At 46.5% G+C, this 23310-nt stretch overlaps 1 protein-coding gene and 1 long non-coding RNA gene across 2 annotated transcripts in view; both read right to left on the reverse strand.

The window, feature by feature from the left end:
• Nucleotides 1-2928, reverse strand: part of LOC111974918 (polyamine-modulated factor 1-binding protein 1) — an 18540-nt gene extending 15612 nt beyond the window's left edge. The window contains exons 1-5 of the mRNA XM_070447388.1: nucleotides 2896-2928; nucleotides 2608-2766; nucleotides 1252-1419; nucleotides 1002-1169; nucleotides 638-805 (exon numbers count right to left, since the gene is read on the reverse strand). Coding sequence (XP_070303489.1) covers nucleotides 638-805; nucleotides 1002-1169; nucleotides 1252-1419; nucleotides 2608-2766; nucleotides 2896-2928 — 696 coding nt within the window. The remainder of the gene's footprint in view (nucleotides 1-637; nucleotides 806-1001; nucleotides 1170-1251; nucleotides 1420-2607; nucleotides 2767-2895) is intronic.
• A 12150-nt stretch (nucleotides 2929-15078) lies between these two features.
• On the reverse strand, nucleotides 15079-16265 carry LOC139028902 (uncharacterized). The gene is made up of 3 exons (XR_011481121.1): nucleotides 16058-16265; nucleotides 15647-15873; nucleotides 15079-15175 (listed from the first exon to the last, which is right to left on the reverse strand). It is a non-coding gene; the product is annotated as an uncharacterized lncRNA (long non-coding RNA).
• Between the last annotated feature and the right edge of the window lie 7045 nt (nucleotides 16266-23310).

Genomic DNA, 23310 nt, shown 5'->3' on the forward strand with positions numbered 1-23310 from the left:
AGGTCTCATTATCCAATCAGCTTTAGGAATACAGCCCCGGACACACAGAAAGGGCCCTGCTACAAGTCACACCTCTTTTCTCTACAACAGAACCTGCTCTCTCCTGTAGTGGTCAATTAGTGTACAACGCGACCTGTGGAGGTTAAGTCTCTACTTCACAGGGGCTGTGTGCTCCACACTAATGACCAGGCATTATAAGGGTGTAGTGTTCATTTCCAGCCCTGGGTGTATATTACACTAGATAACCCCCTTTCCTATTATACAACACATAAGGTTGAAAGATTGAACCATCACACTTCTAATCATGTGATGGTGTAGTGGTTGGCTACAGGCTGTAACAGTCTAGGATTTAATGTGAGGTTATCTGGTTCATGACCTAATGGTTGGATACAGGCTGTAACAGTCTAGGATTTAATGTGAGGTTATCTGATTCATGACCTAATGGTTGGATACAGGCTGTAACAGTCTAGGATTTAATGTGAGGTTATCTGGTTCATGACCTAATGGTTGGCTGTTGACAGTGTAAGATCTAGAACCAGATCAGTGGTTATTGGATATTGACAATGAAATGGATGGTTATTGGTTAATTGCCATGAGGATGAATGGAAATGTTGATGTGTAGATCCTTCTCTCTCACCTCGTCCAGTGACTGTCTGCTGGCAGTGCGTAGTCTGTGGAGCTCTGCAGCCAGCTGCCTGGTCCTCTCCTCCTGGCCCCCTCTCTCCTCTGACAGCTGGGAGCTCCTCTGCTGCAGGCGGGACAGCTCACTACGTAGACCTGCAGCCTCACCACTCTGCTCAGCCATCTGACCAGTACCACCACACACACAGCCGCACACCACAAAACAAACATCCACACAAAATATACATTGTTAGTCCCACTACACATTATTTCCTCACAGTCATTACCCTAAAACAAGTTGAGAGTTGATGTCATTGTTTTAACGTCAGTATTTTCAATACATGCCTGACAGAGTACCAGTGTGTAAGCAGGGCACCTACCAGCTCCATGCTCTCTCTATGGGAAGCCTGGGTGGAGGCCAGCTCCAGTCTCAGCTCTCTGAGGCTGTGTTGTGCTGCTGCTGTGTCCCTGGTCCCCTGCCTGCTGTTGGCCTGGGCCTCCTCTACACACTCCCTCAGCCTGGACACTGTCTCCTGAAGGACACTCATCTGGAGAGGAGAACACACACATGGAACATGGGCCCCAAACTACACACAAAATACACTCATATGGACAGTATGTGACTGTGACCTCTTGGCTGTGGCTCTGGCTCTGGCCCTCCCTGCTCTCCAGCTCCCTCCTGCACTGCTGCAGCTGAGCCTGGCAGGCTGTCTGTTCCTCCTGCAGCCTCTGGGTGGTGCTCTGCAGCTCTACCACACGCTCCTGCAGGCACCCCACAGTCCTCTCCCGCTCCTTCAGCTGTAGGACAGACAGGAGAAACCCCTATCAGAGCTCCCATCAGGTGTGTGTGCCACTGTGTGTATATCAGGCTCAAAGATAGATGGGACTAAATCTGACAATCGCAGCGCCATCTTAGCTCTCTGTTCCACGATTAAGTAACATGGATGGGCAGATAGATGAGAGATCTGCACTTATATGCATGACAGATTTTAAATTGGGATTAAGGAGATTAATTTCAGGCCGTAATTGAGTGAGAAACTTTTTGATCAGATTGATTTAACTTTCTAAAGATATGAATTATGTGCTTCAATTAAATTTCCTAGCAGCTGAACAGTTGGTAAATTGCCGCGCTTCAGGCTTGTATCCCTTTGGCTGGTGGAAAACTATTATTTCACTAAATTCATGACGTGTGCAGATCTGACTCATTTCTCTTGCTTCCTTTGGGGTTAAAAAATAATTACTATTTTTGAAACACAAATTCAGAGACGGAAACGAATTCAATTTGCGAGCATGGCTGGAGGGGGAATCTGAGTGGATTGTAGATGAGTGTAGCCAGGCTTCAGTCAGACACTATGTGAGGAGAAGACGCTCTCCTGATGAATGGAAAAACAACATGTATGCCTCTTGAAACTTTTAACTGTCAGCAAGCACAGGTTTAATTCATGACGTTCACTGACACTAAATTATTTGTGTTGGGATATTGCCTTTAGTCATAAATCAACAGACAAACACTACATTATGATGAACATTTGTTGTGTGAGTGTGACATGCATTTGCAATATGTGTGAATTTAATGACTGCATATTTCTAGTTGAGCACTAGCTTTTGGATACATTAGTATGTGTGTGAAAGCACCTGGTTGAGTGCTGAGTTGTTGACTGCACATGTCTAGTTGAGTGCTAGTTGTATTTACATTATTATAAACTGGTTGGTTCAAGCCTGAATGGAGATTGWTTGACAGCAGTGGTATATCAGACCGTATAACACGGGTATAGCAAAACATTTAATTACATTGGTAACCAGTTTATAATAGCAATAAGGCACCTCTGGGGTTTGTGGTTTATGGCCAATATACCACGGCTAAGGGCTGTATCCAGGCATTCTGCGTTGCGCCGTGCATAAGAACAGCCCTTAGCCGTGGTATATTGGCCATAWWCCACAAACCCCMGAGGTGCCTTATTGATTAATTATAGTGTTTGACTCTACCTGGCTGTGAGCTGCTTCCAGGTTGGTTCTGAGCTGGTTTCTCTCTGACTCCAGCTGGGCCTCTCTCTCCCTGGCCCCCTGGTTCCTCTCCTGCAGCCTGGTCTGCTCCTGGGACAGCTCTGCCCGCAGTGCCCGGCTGGCATCAGCCTGCTCCTGCAGCTGGAACACAGAGAGACAACCACAGTCACACAGCCAACCAACCGACCACACGTTTACAGGCAATATTCTAAGGTTAGGCTACATTTACATTTTAGTCATTTAGCACAGGGGTTCCCCAAAYGTTTTCACTCGGGGGGCCCCCCTTCCAGCATTGGGGAACATCCCGCGCCCCCGCCACGTCTATTTCTATGGGCACAGGCACTGTTCATGACAAACGGTTCACACCCCTCTTGTTGGTGGAGAGAACTTTGCAGGTGTAAAGTATCATGACACAAGGCGAGACCCAGATGCAGAAACAAGAGGCAGATGGTTGGAGTTTAAGATGTTTAATAAATCCAAAGGGATTAGGCAAGAGAATGGGTCGTGGACAGGCAAAAGGTCAAAAACCAGTTCAGAGTTCAGGAGGTACCGAAGGGCAGGCAGGCTCGAGGTCAGGGCAGGCAGAATGGTCAAGCAGGTGGGCAATGGAGTCCAGAAAACAAGTAAGGGTCAGATCCCGGAGGACTAGCAAAAGGTGAAAAAGGCAAAGCAGGAAACTGGGAAACCGCTGGTAGGCTTGGACATACAAGACAAACTGGCACAGAGAGACAGGAAACACAGGGATAAATACACTGGCACAGAGAGACAGGAAACACWGGTATAAATACACTGGGGAAAACAAGCRACACCTGGAGGGGGTGGAGACAATAACGAGGACAGGTGAAACAGATCAGGGTGTGACATAAAGCTTATTTCATTCAATTCTACACATTTTGTAATGGGGTGTAAAGACCATTTTGCAGTTTTAAAGCATATTTTCTTGCAATTCTATACATTTTGCCATRTCTAATGTGTATTCATGCCATATTTGAGTGACCAAAAAATTACAACAATATATATCGGCTAAAAAAACAAAATAAAAAAATGTTAGCTGACATGGGCTAGTTGATCTGGACATTTCTGACAAGTTATAAATAGCTGTAAGATATGCAATGACTAAGATGACAAGAGGAACTGATGATGCACTACCCAATTTCAAAATTGCACCTTGTGCATTCTACTATTACAACTTCCGAGAGTAAGCGTAAAGCCAGACTGAGTTCCTTTAAAAAAATGGAATAAGGGCCTCCCGAGGGGCGCAGCGGTCTAACGGCTGTATCACAACTGGCCGTGATCGGTAGTCCCATAGGGCGGCACACAATTGGCCCAGCGACGTCCGGGTTAGGGGAGGGTTTGGCCAGGGGAGCTTAACTTGGCTCAACGCGCTCTAGCGACTCCTTGTGGCAGGCCGGGCGCCTGCAGGCTAACCTCGGGTCGTCAGGTGAACAGTGTTTCCTCCGACACATTGGTGCAGCTAGCTTCCGGGTTAAGCGGGCGGGTGTTAGGAAGCGCGGTTTGGCGGGTCATGTTTCGGAAGACGCATGACTCGACCTTCACCTCCCGAGCCCGTTGTGGAGTTGCAGCGATGAGACAAGATAAAAAATTGGGGAGAAAAAGGGGGTACATTTAAAAAATAATAATTTATTTGTATAAAATTATTAACACTTCGATACAAAGTGATTTTCATGGCAGGTTAGGAGAGCATTTTCCCTAAACCTAACCATTTTCCTAACCTTAACATCAGTCTCCTAACCTGATACGACTAATTCACTTTGGTATCGAAGTGGGGTTAAAAGAGTGTTCCTCTAGTGCAGTGGCTCCAAAACTTTTTATAGTCCCGTACCCCTTCAAACATTCAACCTCCAGCTGTGTACCCCCTCTAGCACCAGGGTCAGCTCACTCTCAAATGTTGTTTTTTGCCATCAATTTAAGCCTGCTACACACACACTATACAATATATTTATTAAACATAAGAACGAGTGTGAGTTTGTCACAACCCGACTCGTGGGATGTGACAAAGAGCTCTTATAGGACCAGAGCACAAATAATAATATAATAATAATCAATAATTTAGCTCTTTATTTAACCATCTTACATATAAAACCTTATTTGTTCATCGAAAATTGTGAATAACTCACCACAGGTTAATGAGAAGGGTGTGCTTGAAAGGATGCACATAACTCTGCAATGTTGGGTTGTATTGGAGTCTCAGTCTTAAATCATTTTCCACACACAGTCTGTGCCTGTATTTGGTTTTCATGCTAGTGAGGGCTCTCTCACATAGGTACGTGGTTGCAAAGGGCATCAGTGTCTTAACAGCGCGATTTGCCAAGGCAGGATACTCTGAGCGCAGCCCAATCCAGAAATCTGGCAGTGGCTTCTGATTAAATACAATTTTCACAGAACCGCTTGTCGCAATTTCGATGAGGCTCTCTTGTTCAGATATCAGTAAGTGGACTGGAGGCAGGGCATGAAAGGGATAACGAATCCAGTTGTTTGTGTCACCCGTTTTGGGAAAGTACCTGCGTAATTGCGCACCCAACTCACTCAGGTGCTTTGCTATATCACATTTGACATTATCCGCAAGCTTGAGTTCATTTGCACACAAAAAAATCATACAATGATAGAAAGACCTGTGTGTTGTCCTTGTTAATGCAGACAGAGAAGAGCTCCAACTTCTTAATCATAGCCTCAGTTTTGTCCCGCACATTGAATATAGTTGCGGAGAGTTCCTGTAATCCTAGATTCAGATCATTCAGGCGAGAAAAAACATCACCCAGATATGCCAGTCGTCTGAGAAACTCGTCATCATGCAAGCGGTCAGAGACGTGAAAATGATGGTCAATAAAGAAAACTTTAAGCTCGTCTCTCAGTTCAAAAACACTTGTCAATACTTTGCCCCTTGATAACCAGCGCACTTCTGGATGTTGTAAAAGCATTGCATGGTTGCTGCCCATATCATTGCATAGTGCAGAAAATACACGAGAGTTCAGGGGTCTTGCTTTAATAAAGTTAACCATTTTCAGTGTAGTGTCCAAAACGTCTTTCAAGCTGTCAGGCATTCCCTTGGCAGCAAGAGCCTCTCTGTGGATGCTGCAGTGTACCCAAGTGGCGTCGGGAGCAACTGCTTGCACGGGCGTTACCACTCCACTATGTCTCCCTGTCATGGCTATTGCGCCATCAGTACAGATACCAACACATGAGCAGCAGCTACGGACCGTTAGGGGAATTCCCACGAGAGAGTAACGGTTAATGTGATTGGATGTTTAATTATTTGACTAGGCTACCTGTATTTGACATTGTGTTGTTATTTTGCTGAACACTAGATGGTTTAATTGTATTTTTGGCAGTGAAACGAGGCTATTCAGTCAAGAGAAAAACTCACCCAAATGTATAGCCCCAATGGAAAATAAAAATGGACAGTTTCTTTTGGGGGGGGGGGGAGGACCACATTGCACATACCCCAGTTTGGGAATACCTGCTCTAGTGTAACAGGCCCTAAATGACTCAGGGTAGAGGAGGTGTTGTCGTTTCAGGACACTGTTTGTTGGAACTTGTTGGTTGGTTTGCTGTACGTGTTAATGTTAGGTCTTACCTGCTGCTGTAGAGTCCTGAGTGTGTCCTTGGGGTTGGTCAGCTCTGCCTCCAGCTGCTGAGCCCTCTGCTGGTGTGTGTTGGCCTTCTGCTAAGCACTGAGTTGGGCCTGCCTGCTCTCCCCTGCCTCCTTCAGACTCTCCACCTGGGTCCTGATACACACACACAGCCAGACACACCGTCAGTCAGGGGCTCCCAGTCTTTAAACAACCACTACTTTCAAACTGGCATGTTTGATACCTCTCTCTGCCAACGCTACCCCCCACATGCTGTAAACTTTGTTTTCACTCTTGTTCACATTTTCAAAATCAAAGGGAATTTCATTTATCTTGTGATGTAATGCGAAAAACGTGCTCATTTGAGAGTAATGCGTGTGTGTGTTTGTGTCTGTCAGATTTAATCTGAGCAGGCAAGCATGAACATTTAATGAGAGGACGTTGCACTAATTCTGTCTGTGCGGTGCTTTGCGGTGTGGCATGGTGTAGTGGGGCAAGCGTTGGGCTGATGGGGCGCCGGGGCGTGAGTGATGGGATCAGAGCTGTGTGTGTGAGGGGTGGCCATGGCCTGTTTACCGCCAGGTGAAGCAGCTAATCAAATTCCAAGCCCAGTTCGCGCCCTCTCTCCCTGAGACATTAACTCAGACCACAGCCAAGTGTCAAAGCCCTCGCCTGCCCAGGGAGGGACATACCACGCGTTAGGGAGGGGAACGAGGGACACACCAACAGAGTGTGAAGGAGAAACTTCTACTGTACATAGAGCAGAGTGTGAAGGAGAAACTTCTACTGTACGTAGAAGGCTAGCGGTGTGAATGGAGAAACTTCTAATCTTTACGTAGAAGGCAGAGTGTGAAGGAGAAACTTATACTGTACGTAGAGCAGAGTGTGAAGGAGAAACTTATACTGTACGTAGAGCAGAGTGTGAAGGTGGCGTTCCCTAGGGACATGTTCTACCAAGGAGCTGCCGCTCCTCTCTGCCAATACCCATCCGATAAGCAACACCTTTACAGTCTAAGAAAAAGGGAGAACGAGAGATATGGAGGAGGTGGGCGGGGGTTGAGGGGTAAAGCCCTTCCAGAAGTGAGTGAGTGTTTGAGAGAGTGTGTGTGTGTGTGGAGGGGGGGGGGCCCAGAGCCTTCTCAGTGCTCACCTCCCTCTCCCATTGACAAGGCGGCCGCAGTAACAGCAAATCGATGGCTCGTGAATCCCCTGCATCCCCCCCTCTCCAGGCTGATCAATATCCCTGGCAATTAGAATCCCCTATCTGCATGGTTGTGGGGACGTCTGGGTGGCTCGCCAGCCCACAAACACCCAATTTAGTCCTCAGCCTATCACTTAATTACTAAATCCTCCCTAATGCCTATTGGCAGGCAGTGGGCGCACTCCAAGCGGAGGGACGGCTGACTGAACAGGAGACCTTTGGCAAGGTGCTGGTTAAGACGCTCCCATCCCTCTTCTCCTGGCCAGTTAAACATCTGATTTCACAAGAGGGCCCCGACCTGGAATGATCCGCCTATCGAGCGGCCGGCGCACACACAGCCCAGATGGACAGGGGGGGAGGAGGGGGAGAGCGGGGTAGGCAGCGTGCCAAGGGTCACAAAGCCAAAACACTTTTCTCTCTTTCTCTCAGCCACTAAGATACAGACAAGATTGAGAGTGTGTGTGAGGCACAGTTGGTTTTTAAACACATTTAACATCAGATTTTCATTTGATCACATTTTTTTCACAGGCATTATTTAGAGTGATTGTTTGAGAGGCTTGTCTGAGTCATAAAGACACTGTGGCCTTACTTGCCAAAAGGTTCAGTTTGGATCTAAATGGGAATAAGACAGTCTTACAGACTCATGGCAATCAGCAAATACTCAAGTCACTGTTGAACTAATGGCTCAGTGAAATGTGAAGGATTGGGGTTAAAGACAGGGTTCACGACATGAAGTCATGCTGTGTGCTTGGCGGTGGAGGGCTGCAGGTCCCGACAGAGATCATTGAGTCACGGTTCTGCATTTTTCATCCTGCGGCCAAATCTTTCCAAGGAAATTCACTTAAATATGATTAGGCTGTAGTTTACTACAAGCGTCTGTACATAAATATTGATAATAATGGCAAGAAGCGGAGGGAGCTCAACCATCGTGAGTCAAGGTGCAATCCAAAAATGTGATCATCAATTGAAAAGGAAAAGGCACAACGCGCAAATACCATGGTGAGCATTCTGCCTTTTTCCTTTTCAATAAATATTGATTACTCGTTTATTTGTATCTGCCTACAAATCGTACCGCTCCTAAAAGGTATAGCTATATCCTATATGCAAAACGTAGCTCAAGAGAAAGTGCAAGTGTCAGCTGTCATCATTCTTGCTGCTTCAAGTTCAGTAGCCATACCTTTCCTAGTTGGGCGTGTGAGATCAGGTGCGCGTTTGGTCTCAATTTAATAGAGTAGGCTGTAGCCTATGCATAGGTGGAGAAGCACGGGGCAGTTCTCTTTCCAAGGAAATTAGCTTCATAAATATAATTAGGCTATAGTTTACTACACTGCCTAGTAATACATATGAATCACCCATATTATTTTGTCAGTCTGAAAATCGTCCCGCTCCTAAAAGGTAGGCTATTAAACGTAGCTCAAGAGAAAGTGCAAGTGTCCGCTCTCTCTCCAACTCTGCTCTCTTCAAACWACKTCTAACCTATTGGCTGATATAGCCCAGTAATAYWGATAGCCTAACATAATGGAGAATGTGAGAATCTCTGGTAATTTAACCTATTTCTTAGGTTATTTTTGGACATTCTGATATTGACTATAGAGCACAAAATTGCTAGGACCATGGCTAGCAAGCTAGCTGCATCACATACGCCTAAAATAACATTGCGGGACCGCGGTCGGGTTCGGGACCAGTTCTTGCGGGAGCGGGTGGGAGTCGGACAGAAAGCCAGCGGGAGCGAATAGGTGCGGTATGAAAAGCTTGTGGGTGCGGGTGGGAATGGCATGAATAAATCAGTCATGCGCAGACCTCTACTTGGAGTCAGATAGAGACAGACAGTCAGAGTGCTTTAGGGAACCCAAAGCCCTGTAGAGTACCTGTAGCCCTGCAGCTCATGTTCTGKGGTGCGGAGTCTCTCCTTTAAGGTGCGTAGCTCTGCCTGTAGCTTTCTCTGGGCCTGCTCTGCCCTTACCACCTCTGCCACCCGCTCTGCCAGGTGTTCCTGTGCCCGATGCTGCCCCCCCTCCACCAGCAACACCTTCTCCTCCTGACGAGCCAGCTCCTGTGCTGAGACACAGACACAAACATAGACACATAACATATTTTGATCATTTACTATCAACAATGCTATTATATTACATATCTTATCTGTTATCTTGTGTGTTGATTTGCCCTCCTTCTGCATTCATGCATGTTCCGTTGTTTCTTATTTTGATGGTCCCTCTGAGTGCATATGCATACGTTAGTATGCATGTGTGAGTGTGAGTGAGTGTGTGTGTCAGACAAAAGGCCCCAGGCTGTGAATTGATGGGCTGTTTCATTGCTGGCTAGCTGCTGAGGCTTCTGGGGCAGGCAGGACGTAAACAGGTGAATGTCTCAGACTGCTCATTAAAGTCAGCCCTAGAGGCTGCACTGCTGCTGCTGCCACTACAACCATGTCACTCTCCTCTTTCTCCCCTTCCCTCCTTCCATCAGCATCACTCTCATTCCTTCTTCCTCATGCCTYTACTGCTTTTAACTGTTTTTAGAACCTCTTCTCCATCAAGGAAGGGGGAAGGAGAGAGAGAGAGACAAACAGACAGACAGAGCAAGACAGAGAAATAGGGAGAGAGAGAGAGCTACAAAGGTACCTGACTACACACGAGTCCAGCTTTATAGACACCAGTCTCCCAGCCCACCCCCCAGGACTGTGTAATCCTCCTACCCGTGTCCCTGCAGCATCCCTGGGCCTCCTTTAGTTCCTCCCTGAGGGTCATCAGCTGGGTCCTGAGAGAGCCACACTCTGCCTCTCTCTGCTGTCCTTACCTCCTGGCCCTCTGGACGTCAGCCTCCAGGCCCATGGCTGCAGCCGCCTGCCGCTCCACCTCCACAGCCCGACTCCTCAGAGTCTCCCGGGCCTCCAGCAGGTCAGCCTTCGAACGCCTCAGGAGGTTATCCCGCTTCTGCACTGCCTGGGAGGGAAAAGAGGGAAGGCTCAGTCAAAGTGTGAGTGTGTGTGTGAACATACACTACCGTTAAAAATTTTGGGGCCACTTAGAAAAAMCAGTCTCAACATCAACAGTGAAGAGGCGACCCCGGAATGCTGGCTTTCTAGACAGAGTTGCCAAGAAAAAGCCATATGCCAGGTGTCTGTGTTCTTTGGCCCATCTTAATCTTTTATTTTTATTGGCCAGTCTAATAACTGCAAAAAGGTTTCCTAATGATCAATTAGCCTTTTAAAATGAAAAACTTGGATTAGCGAACACAGCGTGCCATTGGAACACAGGAGTGATGGTTGCTGATAATGGGCCTCTGTACGCCTATGTAGATATTCCATTAAAATCAGCCGTTTCCAGCTACAATAGTCATTTACAACATTAACCAGGACTACACTGTTTTTCTGATGTTATTTTAATGGACAAAAAAGCAGCTTTTCTTTCAAAAACAAGGACATTTCTAAGTGACCCCAAACTTTTGAACGGTAGTGTATACTCCTGTGTGTGTATCCTCTTATCCAGAGAGTTCTATTTATGTGTGTGTGTGCGTGTTTTACACTTCCTGAAGTTCTGAGTGAGTAGGTGTATGTAAGGTCTTTCTATCCTATCCTCCAGGCATGTTGGAGGTGATGGGGCCTGGCCTGGCATCGTGCCGCAGTGTGTACCTGCTGTCTCTTGGCACACTATCTGTGGGCGGCCTGCAGGTCCTGCTCCAGCCTGGCAGCCCTCTGCTCTTGAGCTCTCACCTCCTCCAGCCTGCCTCCCAGCCTCTTGCAGCCGCAGCACCTCTGCAGCACACACACACATGGATGCACACACACACAAGCAGGCACACACAAATACACCCACACTATGCAGTAAAAAATAAACCCTTTATGTATTCTATCATAAACACAAAGTTATTGGTTGAGTTGTGTCATGCCCTCCACACCTGCCACAGTGTTGTCCTTGAGCTGGGTGAGTCTGGACACCTCCTCTCTCAGCTGACGAACCTCCGACTGGCACACACTGAGGTCCTGGCTACCCTGGGCACACTGCTCCACGGTCTGGGAGAATGCCTAGACACACACACACACACACACACACACACACACACACAACACACACACACAACACCCACACACACACACCACACACACACACACACACACACACACACACACACACACACACCACACACACCTCAGCACATACCATGACTAAGCCCAAGCTTCCACATCCTCACCTGAGACCCAGCATAGCAATGCCTCGCCCTCCTCCACCCCCCAGGACATCTCCACACCTGTCTAGCGCGTTCAGTGAAGCGCCTGCCCTAATTGGCATTTCCACATGATGCATGAGTATCAGTGTGTGGAGGAAGTGTCCTGTGTTAGGGGAGCACCTATCTGACAGGTTCACATCCAATCTGCACAGACCTACTGATGTTTTAACTATTCAATTAACCAGCCAACTGCACTGTGTGGCTGCCATGACATATTTACCTAAGATAAGTTGTGTGTGTGTGTGAGCGCAGGCAGCTGACAGGTCAACATGTCACTGTCACTCTTCCTCCGGAAGAGTGTGTGTTGTATGTGTGTCAGCCATCTCCCCACTGCTCTCAGACCCTATCAAACGTGGTGGAGAAAATACAAGGCAACAGCTTTGAGTGAAATATGTACGTAAACATTAAGTGAAAATAAAAAAAGTATAATTCAGCCATGTTGCGGAGGGAAGATCCTGCAATCTCCCCTTCATCTCAGACCATTAAAATAACGAGTTGTCACCAGGCTCTGATTTCACTACCCCCTGACGCTGACACCCGTCAAGACAAATCTAGATTTCATGGCCACTTACAGATGTTAAATAGTCAAACGAGGTGCTCTAACCATCTATAAAACGCAGCTAAAAGGTTGCCAGAAGATGGCGGGCATCGTGGGCCAGCCGGGCTGGGTAATCAATCTGGGTGAGTCGGAGTGGAGCGGGAGCGGTGGCTGCGTGCGTTGGGAGTAGGGCAGTAAATCACGTCAGCGCAGCGCGGGCGCTCCTCTGACACGCCAGCCACTCCAGCGACACTGGGCCTGCTTGACAGCCTGATGGATCGCCCCACTACACTCCATTAAAGGCAACGGCACACGCATGCTGACATAACAAACAATTAGTCACCGTGGCCTTATGGACCTTGGTTGGGTGGGTCGGCTCTGTCTGGCGATGGCTGCTCTGACTTCCTGTCTAGGGTCAGTTTAAAGCCAGGGTTGGAATACACAGAACTACAGTGAACTTACTGAACATACAGTAGGACCAAACTTCTAACTATAGTTGATGAGTGAAGTTTTAAAGACAATGACTTTCTCTGGCCACTGTGATTCACTGGCCACAGTGACTGGTTGTGTTAGCAGGACTCCAGCATGAAGAGGTGACTGGTTCTGCCCCTACTGTACCTGTTGTAGTTCCTGGATGCGGGCGAGCAGCTGCGTGTCGTAGTCTGAGTCAGAGCGGATGTGAGTGGCTCTGTAGACAGAGAAATCAGCTTGGCTCTTCACCACACTCTCCTCCTGTTCCTCCACCTGAGAAGAGCACACAGGAACAAACATAGCGCACAGATATATCTGTTGACAGACCGGTACAGAAAACTGTACCGGTACAGAAACACTGTTGACTTTAGTAGGTCTCTCCTCCCATTTCCTTCCTGTGTTGTGAAGTTGAGTGTTGAGAGGTAAGACAAGAAGGGACTGGCTGGAGCTCTGTGAGACTATGGTTGAAGCAGACTGCATGGGTCCTCCTGTCTGACTGTGGGTGAGGCAGGCCGCGGGTCACTATGAGAACCAAGTTTGGGCTGAGGTGCTGGGTGAATTCACACAATGAAACAGAGACAGGCAAACAGAACGTTTCCCTCAGTCTCCCCCGTCTGCGCTGGGCCTGATGGCTCGTGACTGGAGCACATTCTGCTTCTCACAGATGAGTGGTCTGTCTGAGTACACACACCCCACCCACAACACACACAAAACACAACACACACACACACACACACACACAACACAGCACACACACACACCACACACACACACACACACACACACACACACACACACACACACACACAAAATGTCCTATCGGGTGTCAGTGGTTTGTCAGGATTACTTTTGTGCTGCTGCACTTATAAAACTCCCAAATGGCCTCTAAGTTTATGAGGATAATATATCTATCTGAATACGGTGTTCCTCTCATTACCCACTGTTGTTATTTGTTGTCTATGTTTTCCAGACAGCCTTCACTGCAGCGTGTCTGTAGTGTTCATAAAGCCAGGGGCCATAACAGGCAGGATGAAGATGGAGTGAGAGTGGTGAAATCAGCTAGTTGTATTGATGTCTCACAGCAGACTCAGAGCGATCGGCTCATTAAATGAAATGACTCTCTCTCTCTCTACCCCCTCTCTCACACAGACATACACACACCCCAGTTTCCAGACAACAATGTAAACTTGGGAAAGAAACTGGTGTGAAAAATAGCTTGGCAGGAAGTGATCACTTAAAAGTCTGAACGAGCGGGTGGTGGGTCGCGCTGTGTGCTCTAAGGACCCAGCTGAGGATGAGAGAGATCAATACTGTGTGTGTGTGATTGAGAGCCTCTGTGTTACAATGGAGCTCTGCTGTGTGAGGGGTTTTGTTAGGGACCCAGGTGGTGGGGGGTGTGGGGGTAAAAAGCTGGAGGTGATGGGAACGGCGCCTCCATTGTGGGCTCACAGAAGGAGGTAAATGGCCCAAACTGCATCTCCAGCCACCTCCACCACCACATAAACGCTGAGCTCCACTGGGCACGGCCGCTATTATTTCAGCACATATCGCATCCCCAGCATGATTTTCCACTTTGCTTTTCCGTGCATGGAGCTGTCAACCACCCCGTGTCTCACAACACACGTGCATGCACACAACCACACACACCCAAACAAGTCCAAACATCAATCCTTCCTCTCCACTGCTCTGCCCATGTTAATCCAAGTCTTCCCCTCCTCTCTGCTTCCTCTGCCAGCCATTAACGGCTGTGCTCTTGTGCTGTCCAGGGAGCTCACACTGCCTGTGTTTTCTCATTGTGTTTCCTCCTGTATGGGGGCCATGATGCCGATCAATAAGAATCAGTGAAAACACTTCCAGAGGTCCCAGGCCTCCGACTTCCAGTGTGTTCTACCCTGTCTGACTCCACCCCGTTTACAGATCAGCAGCAGAGATGGAGCCTTACCTACAGAGGTTGTGGCGCGACAACTGACCGCTATGTACTTCACTCACCTGGAGAGGACCATTGGGTATCAGCTAATGCTGTACTAACTTGACTGGCTTGACTTAGCCGCCATGGACTGGCACTGTTCCAGGTAGCAAGGGGTATGAGCAGGATTGAGGGGCCTGACTGTAGGGGGAAACCACTGAGTGGACTAGTATGGTTCAATGTTTTAGTGGAAAGAGGAGTATCAGCAAGGGGGACTGGGTTTGTCTGGGACGAGTCTGGTCATGGCAAGGCTACATCCTGTGGATGAGGATCGGCCTGACGACTTGACTGACCTAACTGGTCGACTGACGACTGTCCCAACCTGTCGGTCTCAAGTGCGGCGGTTCTGTCTTCAGTGTTGCTGTATGACCATCTCACACTCCTGGGCTGTGTTTGCGGCTGCCGACCTCCAGGTTCTCTCTGGGTGTCTCGGAGGTGCTGGCTCAGGCACTCAGGGCGTCATCCCCGCTCTCCAGCTGGGCACTGTGGCTTCAGCTCCCCCCTGCAACACCACCGCCTGGCACACAGACGCAGCACATCTCGTACCGCTCCACCACCTGGGACACAGACACACAGGGACACGCAGGCAGGCACACAAACACACTATCATAAAAAAGGCATGCTATTAACACTCATCAATCAGGCCTAGTGATGTATACAGAACAACTCCACAGCCTCTAGCAGACAGGACCCTGCTACAACAGGAACCTTCTAGCAGGGACAGAACTCAGCAGACAGGAACCTCTAGCAGACAGGAACTCTAGCAGACAGAACCTCTAGCAGACAGGAACTCAGCACAGGAAACCTCTAGCAGACAGGAACCTCTAGCAGACAGGAACCTCTAGCAGACAGGAAACTCTAGCAGACAGAACCTCTAGCAGATAGAACCTCTAGCAGATAGAACTCTAGCAGTTAGAACCTCTAGCAGAATAGAACCTTCTAGCAAACAGAACCTCTGAAATACTAGAAAAAAGCTCCAGTATCAGCTCTTAGTTTCCTGCAAGTGGAGGAATGACGTGGGAGCTGACCTGAGCCCTGGTTTCCTTCAGGTCCTCGTCCTGGGCCTGTAGAGTGCTGTCCTGCTGGAGATCTTGGTGAGGCAGGCCTGGTACTGACCCTGTACAGCTCCAGGGACTGGGTCAGGGCTGCAGCTCTGTCTCTGTGTCCGCTGCTCTGCTCTCAGCTCCTGCAGCACAGCCCTCAGCCAGGACAACTCTGCCTCCTGCCCCGCAGACGCGTCTCCCTATCAGAATGCCTGGCCAGGGACACAAAAATTCTCAGAACACTGTAGGTCTACTTCAATATGCCTGTATAATGGCTACATAATCCGCAACAGGAACAGTACTGAGGGTACTTTACTGCTTATTAAGTGAGAGAAATCCATGTTCCTGTCTTTCTGTGTACTGTACTCCTCTCACTCCCCCCACCCACCCACCCACTCCTCCCTCTGCTGTCTGGTCTGTCTCTGGGCGTGTCCAGGTCAGAGCGGAGGTGCTTCATGGTTCCTCTACACTGCTGCAGCCTGCCCGGGTCTCCTGTAGCTCAGCCCTCAGGCCCGACACCTCCTCACTGCTCTCCTGCTGAGCCCGGGCCTCCACCTGCCACCGCTTGCAGCTCCCCGCCGCAGACACACACTGCCCCCTGCTGGTTGTCTCCGCTGGAGACAGAAGGGAGTGTCAGTGAGGGATTGTGTAGAGAGAATGTGTGTGTTTGTGTATGTTGTTTGTGTGTGTGTGTGTGTGTGTGTGTGTGTGTGTGTGTGTGTGTGTGTGTGTGTGTGTCCGTGCGTGTATGGTTTGTTATGTGTGTGTGTTTGTTTGTATGAATGTGTGTGTGTGTGTGTGTGTTTGTAAGTGTGTGTATTGTATGTGTGTGTGTATATGTGTATATGTATGTTTGTATGTATGTGTATGTGTGTATATGTGTGTGTACGTGTATGTGTGCATATGTGTGTGTGTGTGTATACACACATATGAGGGGTGTAGGGAACACAGACAGAACAGACAGATATGATCCAGTACACTCCTTCAGCCTTCCTTCCTCTCCCTGCAGCTCCACCGAGGCACTTTAATGACACCAGCTCTACATTACATTACTACACTCCAGAGTACAATATCCCAGATGGGATAATATTAGTTTTCCCCTGGCTGATGATGCATTACAAAAATAAGGAGCAGTGTAACAGATGGCTCTCAGGGTAAAAATAATAAATCCCAGACTTGTAACATGGCTGGCACGCACCCACACCCACAAAACACTTCTGTGATTCATCTACTCCTTCGTTCTTACTGACTTCTAAGCCAGGAGTGAGAGAGAGAGGAAGAGAGAAACATTAGTTTGCATTTAACTTACAAACATCATTAAGACCCAGCGCTAATTGTGTTCTTTTAAATGAGTTAAATGTGATAATGACTCCATTAGAGACTCCATTGATGTCTCCCAGGAAGGGAGGGAGGGAGGAAGTGAGAGGATGGACTGAGGCAGTCTGACATCACAAACCGTGTACACACAAATATGGAGGTAAAAGATACATGCAGACAAAAGAGGACAGATGAAGAGGATAAATAAATATAATGGTAGGACCGATATAGGGAGGGGGACTGATGGGGGGGCAGTGAGAGTGAGAGACTATCCATGCAACACAGCCTTGCCTGCCTGCCTGCCTGCCTGCCTGGCCTGCTGCATACATTACTGCATCAATCAGTGCTAAGCTGCAGTGTAATTTTCTAACTCCCTATTTCTCTCCCAACCTCATCACACAGACAACACCCCATGGCTATTTTTGATGAGATTCATAGCTAGAGAGAGRGAGAGAGAGGAGGTGAGGGAAGGGTGTTTATAGAGCAGCCTCTCTCCCTCTCCCTCACCCTCTCTCTCTCTCGCAGCTCAACCACTGATTAATTTCCAACTAGATCGCTTGGCTAGCAGTATTATTAGCATAACACTTCCATGGATCAGGCCCTGCAATGAAACCCTTTCATCAAGTCGCTTGTCAGACATAACATTTCAAATCTAATTTTGTTTCTAATATAATTTTCTTACTGGGTGTGTGTGGAAGGTAGCGGGAGCTGGGAAAATGGACAGTGGGGGAGGTGGGGGTGGAGGGTTGTTATGCAGAAGATAAACGGAGTCATCAATCAACATTAAAAGAGCTCGGTTGGGAAGGAGGCGTTGGTGTTAACCATGGCGTCTGTAGCCGCTTCGACACACACACACACACACTGATACACTGGGCCCCCCGCCCAAGGTCAGTGCTTTCAGGGGCTGTCTGTCTGTCTGTAGAGTGGACAGAGGCTGAACTCTTCGCTAAAGACAAAAGAACAGTCTGACTATCTTATCTTGTGACCGAGGCAGAACAGAACGGCAGGCAGACATGCAGCAGGAGCTCTGTCACCAAACTTAATCGATCACACARGTCCACAAACTCAAAAAACGCCTTTCACGTCACAACGTGACAGCACAGGCAATAAATAACGATAAACCTTGCCTTGATTACAAAATGGTCAAAGCTGTCACTATTACAACCCCCAGCCCTAGTCCCAGACTGTACCATTAATTATGACAAATAACACAGCAGGGGGGAGGAGGAGGAATGGGGATTTCATTTGAATAAGGATACAGAATCAATGCAATTTAATCAATCTTAGCTAATTAAAATAAATCTATATTGTGAAACAATCAAGGTGCATAAACAAGATTCAAATAAATGAAGGAACTGTGCCAAGAGGCTGCCCACTTCTAATTAAATGATACTAATTGGAATTCCACGGCTGTGTGCTGTGCTGTGTGTTTGTTGATGGCGTGGAGAGAAAGAGAGAGGGATCGCTGACTGCCCACTCCTTTGTCTCTGCTGCTTCTCCTCAACAGCACACATTACTGCACACAGCCACACCATGGGTCATTTCTCATAGTCTGTGTATACAGTGACCTCCATAAGTACTGGGACAGTGACATTTTTAGTTGTTTTGGCTTTGTACTCCAGCACTTATGGATTTCCATCCATATCGGGTGAACTGTTTTAGAAATTACAGTACAGTAGTTTTTGTATATAATCCCTCCATTTTAGGGGACCAAAATAACTGGGACAAATAATATGTGCATTAAAGTAGTCAAAAGTTTAGTATTTGGTCCCGTATTCCTAGCACGCTATGATTACATAGAGCTTGCAACTCTACAAACGGCATTTCTTTAGAACCTGGAAGTTTTGGTAAAGTTACCAGAATTTTACAACCCTATATGGGGGATGAGAGAGTTAGAATGCGTGTTAATAGGATGGATGAGAGGGTTAGACATGCTGTGATGGAGGGGATGAGAGGTCTAGACATGCTGTAATAGATGGATGAGAGGGTAGACATTGCTGTGGATAGGAGGATGAAGGTTAGACATGCTTGGTAATAGAGGATGAGAGGGTTAGGACATGCTGTGATAGGAGGGATGAGAGAGGTTAGACATGTTGTGATAGGAGGATGAGAGGTTAGACATGCTGTGATATTGGAGGGATGAGAGGGTTAGACATGGCATGGTGATAGGGAGGCATGAGAGGGTTAGACATGCTGTGGATAGAAGGGATGAGAGGGTTAGACATGCTGTAATAAAAGGGATGAGAGGGTTAGAGATACTGTATGTACAGTTAAGTCAGAAGGATTGAGGCAGGGCTTGTGATGCCCAATCCAATACCTTGACTTTGTTGTGCTTAAGCCATTTTTCCACAACTTTGGAAGTATGCTTGGGGTCATTGTCCATTTGGAAGACCCATTTGCGACCAAGCTTTAACTTCCTGACTGATGTCTTGAGATGTTGCTTCAATATATCCACATAATCTTCCTTCCTCATTGATGCCATCTATTTTGTGGAGTTCCCTCCTGCAGCAAAGCACCCCCACAACATGATGCTGCCACCCCCGGCTTCACGGTTGGGTTGGTGTTCTTCGGCTTGCAAGCCTCCCCCTATTTACTCAAAACATAAACGATGGTCATTACGGCCAAACAGTTCTATTTTTTGTTTCATCAGAACAGAGGACATTCTCCAAAAAGTACGATCTTTGTCCCATGTGTAGTTGCAAACTGTAGTCTGACTTTTTTATGGCGGTTTTAGAGCAGTGGCTTCTTCCTTGCTGAGCGGCCTTTCAGTTATGTCGATATAGGACTCGTTTTACTGTGGATATAGATACTTGTGTACCTGTTTTCTCCAGCATCTTCACAAGGTCCTTTGCTGTTGTTCTGGGATTGATTTGCACTATCGCACCAAAGTACGTTCATCTCTAGGAGACAGAATGCGTCTCCTTCCTGAGCGGTATATGATGGCTGCGGTAGGTCCCATGGTTTTATACTTGCGTACATGTTTGTACAGGTGAACGTGGTACCTTCTGGTGTTTGGAAATTGCTCCCAAGGATGAACCAGACTTGTGGAAGTCTACAAAAAAAAATCTGATGTCTTGGCTGATTTCTTTGATTTTCCCATGATGTCAAGCAAAGAGGCACTGAGGTTGAAGGTAGTCCTTGAAATACATCCACAGGTACACCTCCAATTGCCTCAAATGATGTCAATTAGCCTATCAGAAGCTTCTAAAGCCATGACATCATTTTTACTGGAATTTCCCAAGCTGTTTAATGGCACAGTCAACTTAGTGTATGTAAACTTCTGACCCAATGGAATTGTGATACAGTGAATTATAAAGTGAATAATCTGTCTGTAAACAATTGTTGGAAAATTACTTTTGTCAGAACAAAGTAGATGTCCTAACCGACTTGCCAAAACTATAGTTTGTTAAAACTTCTTGTCAATAGGGGGGGCGCTGTTTTCACTTTGGAAAAAAATCGTGCCCCAATTTAAACGGCCTCGTACTCTGTTCTAGATCATACAATATGCATATTATTATACTATTGGATAGAAAAACACTCTGAAGTTCTAAAAACTGTTGAAATATATCTGTGAGTAAAAACAGAAACTCATTTGGCAGCTAACTTCCATACAGAAGTGAGAAATCTGAAAACGAGACTCTGTTTCAGGCCTGCCTATTCAAACTGGCTTTTTATTTATCGATATGTATGCACTTCATACGCCTTCCACTAGATGTCAACAAGGCCAGTGGAAGGTGAATTGGTGTTCTAGCTTGATCTGAAGGCCGAATAAGAGCTTTTGAGTGGACAGGTCCGGTATTTTCTTTGTCTTCGACGGGGGCGGGGGAAAGCTCGGACATTGTCTTCTGAAAAGCGTTCGTATAACACGGCGAATATCTCCGGCTCTGTTTTATTTGATACATATGATTAAAAACATCATTAAGTAGTTTTTTCAACGAGTTTTATCAGTTTATTCAACGTTTAATGGGACTTTTGGAATTTTCCGTTTCTTTGCGCCAAGAGAGGATGGGAATGTTCGCGCCACAATGCTAGCCAAGGTTGCTAATTCGACGAAGAAACGGACATTCTAAAACCAAACAACGATATATTATGGAAATAGGACTCCTTGTACAACATTCTGATGGAAGCCTCAGCAAAAGTAAGAAAACATTTAATGATGTTATTTCGTATTTCTGTGTAATATGTTGATGCCTAGTTCTCCGCCGTGTTGGTGAGCGCTGTCTCACAATAACCCAAGCTGTATTGTTGTGGTAAAGTTATTTTAAAAAATCAACACAGCGTTGCATTAAGAACCAGTGTATCTTTTCATTTGCCATACACAAGTATTTTTATGTAAAGTTTATGATGAGTTCTTTGGTCAGATTAGGTGAGTGTCCAAAATATCTCCGGACATTCTGGGGGAAATGTTGCTACGTATTCACAATGTATAACCACGATTTGGCAGCTCTAAATATGCACATTTTCAAACCAAAACATAAATGTATTGTATCAACATGATGTTATAAGACTGTCATCTGATGAAGTTTGTCCAAGAGGTTAGGGATAACATTTATATCTATTGCTGGTTTTTTTCGAAAGCTACCTTTGCGGTGAATAAATGCTTTTGGTGTTTGGCTATTGGCGTAAGCTAATATAATTCTATATTGTGTTTCCGCTGTAAAACACTTAAAAAATCGGAGAAATATTGGCTGGATTCACAAGATGTTTATCTTTCATTTGCTGTACACCATTATTTTCATAAATGTTTTATGATGAGTATTTATGTATTCACGTTGCTCTCTGTAATTATTCTGTCTGCTTTGGTGCTATTTTTGATGGTGCTGCAATGTAAAACTATGATTTATACCTCAAATATGCACATTTTCGAACAAAACATTAAATGTATTGTATAACATGTTATAAGACTGTCATCTGATGAAGTGTTCAAGGTTAGTGATTAAATTTTATCTCTATTTGTCGGTTTTGTGAAAGCCTACCTATGCGTGGAAACATGGTGAAAATATGCGGTTGTGTGTTTGGCTATTGTGTTAGCTAATAGGAAATACATAGTGTTTCGCTGTAAAACATTTTAAAAATCGGAATGATGCTGGATTCACAAGATTTTATCTTTCATTTGGCTGTATTGGACTTGTGATTTCATGAAAATCTATATATATGAAATCCCTGTCCGTTAGGCTAGGCTATGCTAGTCAGCTTTTTTGATGAGGAGGATCCCGGATCCGGGAGGGTGATGAAGTAGAGGTTAACAAGAAATTTGTGAGTGGTGAAAAACAAGTTTTAATGACTCCAACCTAAGTGTATGTAAAACTTCCGACTTCAACTGCAGATATGTGTGAATGCATACTGTACATGCCCTGAGGTGGTGTAGAAACGTGTGAGTGCCAAGTGTTGTAGATTATGGTGTGTATACATATTGTATAGTTTATATAGATTATGGTGGGTTATTGTAGTGATACATATGTATAAGTTTATATAGATTATGGTGTGGTATTACATATTGTATAGTTTATGCAGCTATATAATAAAGCCCATCATTCTAAAGATCATCATTTCAGTAGCTACTGTAAACAATGATTGCAGTGTTGAAGTGTGGTGCGTGTGTCGTGTGCGTGCGTCGTTCTGCGGTGTGGTCGATGTGTGGTGTGTGGTGTGTGTATAGCTGACCTGTGTGAGCAGGCTGATCCCTCTCCTGCTGTAGCTGGCCAGGTGTCTGTAGTTGTGCCTCCATGTCCTCCTCCTCTAACGCAGGCTGCCCTGGAGACAGCTCACCTCCTTCTGCAGCCTCTGCACCTCCTCTCAAGGCCTGCTCCTGCTGAGCTGCACAACAGCCACACAAACACACACACACACACACACGGGCCCGAAACACCACACACACACACGCGCGACACACACGCGAACACACACACCGCGAAAACACACAACACGCGACACGACCACAACGCACACAGACAGATAGACACACACAATATACATATTATTTAATGTTAGTTGAAACATTATCCCTTATCAGGAAACAATTGCTGCAGTGTGGCGCAAGTGTGAAATTGAACAAAATCCCAGTCCATATAATTAAAGAAAACAGTGCTGTGAGCAGACAAGAAGAGAAAGCAGGGGAGCATGGAGACAACCAGAGACAGCCACAAAACCACTGTGTTCTCCTCTATTCCGCTTGTAGTCAGACCTTAGAGCTTGTTGTCTGGAGAAGTGGAATCTGATTCCCTGTAATATATGTGGATATTGACCCTTTTCCCCCCTAACCATCGGCAAGTTTCGGAGTAGTAGGCTAAAAAGAGTGATAAACTCAAACCCCCCTCTCACCACCCCTCCTC

The sequence above is a fragment of the Salvelinus sp. IW2-2015 genome, linkage group LG15, assembly GCF_002910315.2.
Source record: "Salvelinus sp. IW2-2015 linkage group LG15, ASM291031v2, whole genome shotgun sequence".
Taxonomy (NCBI): domain Eukaryota; kingdom Metazoa; phylum Chordata; class Actinopteri; order Salmoniformes; family Salmonidae; genus Salvelinus; species Salvelinus sp. IW2-2015.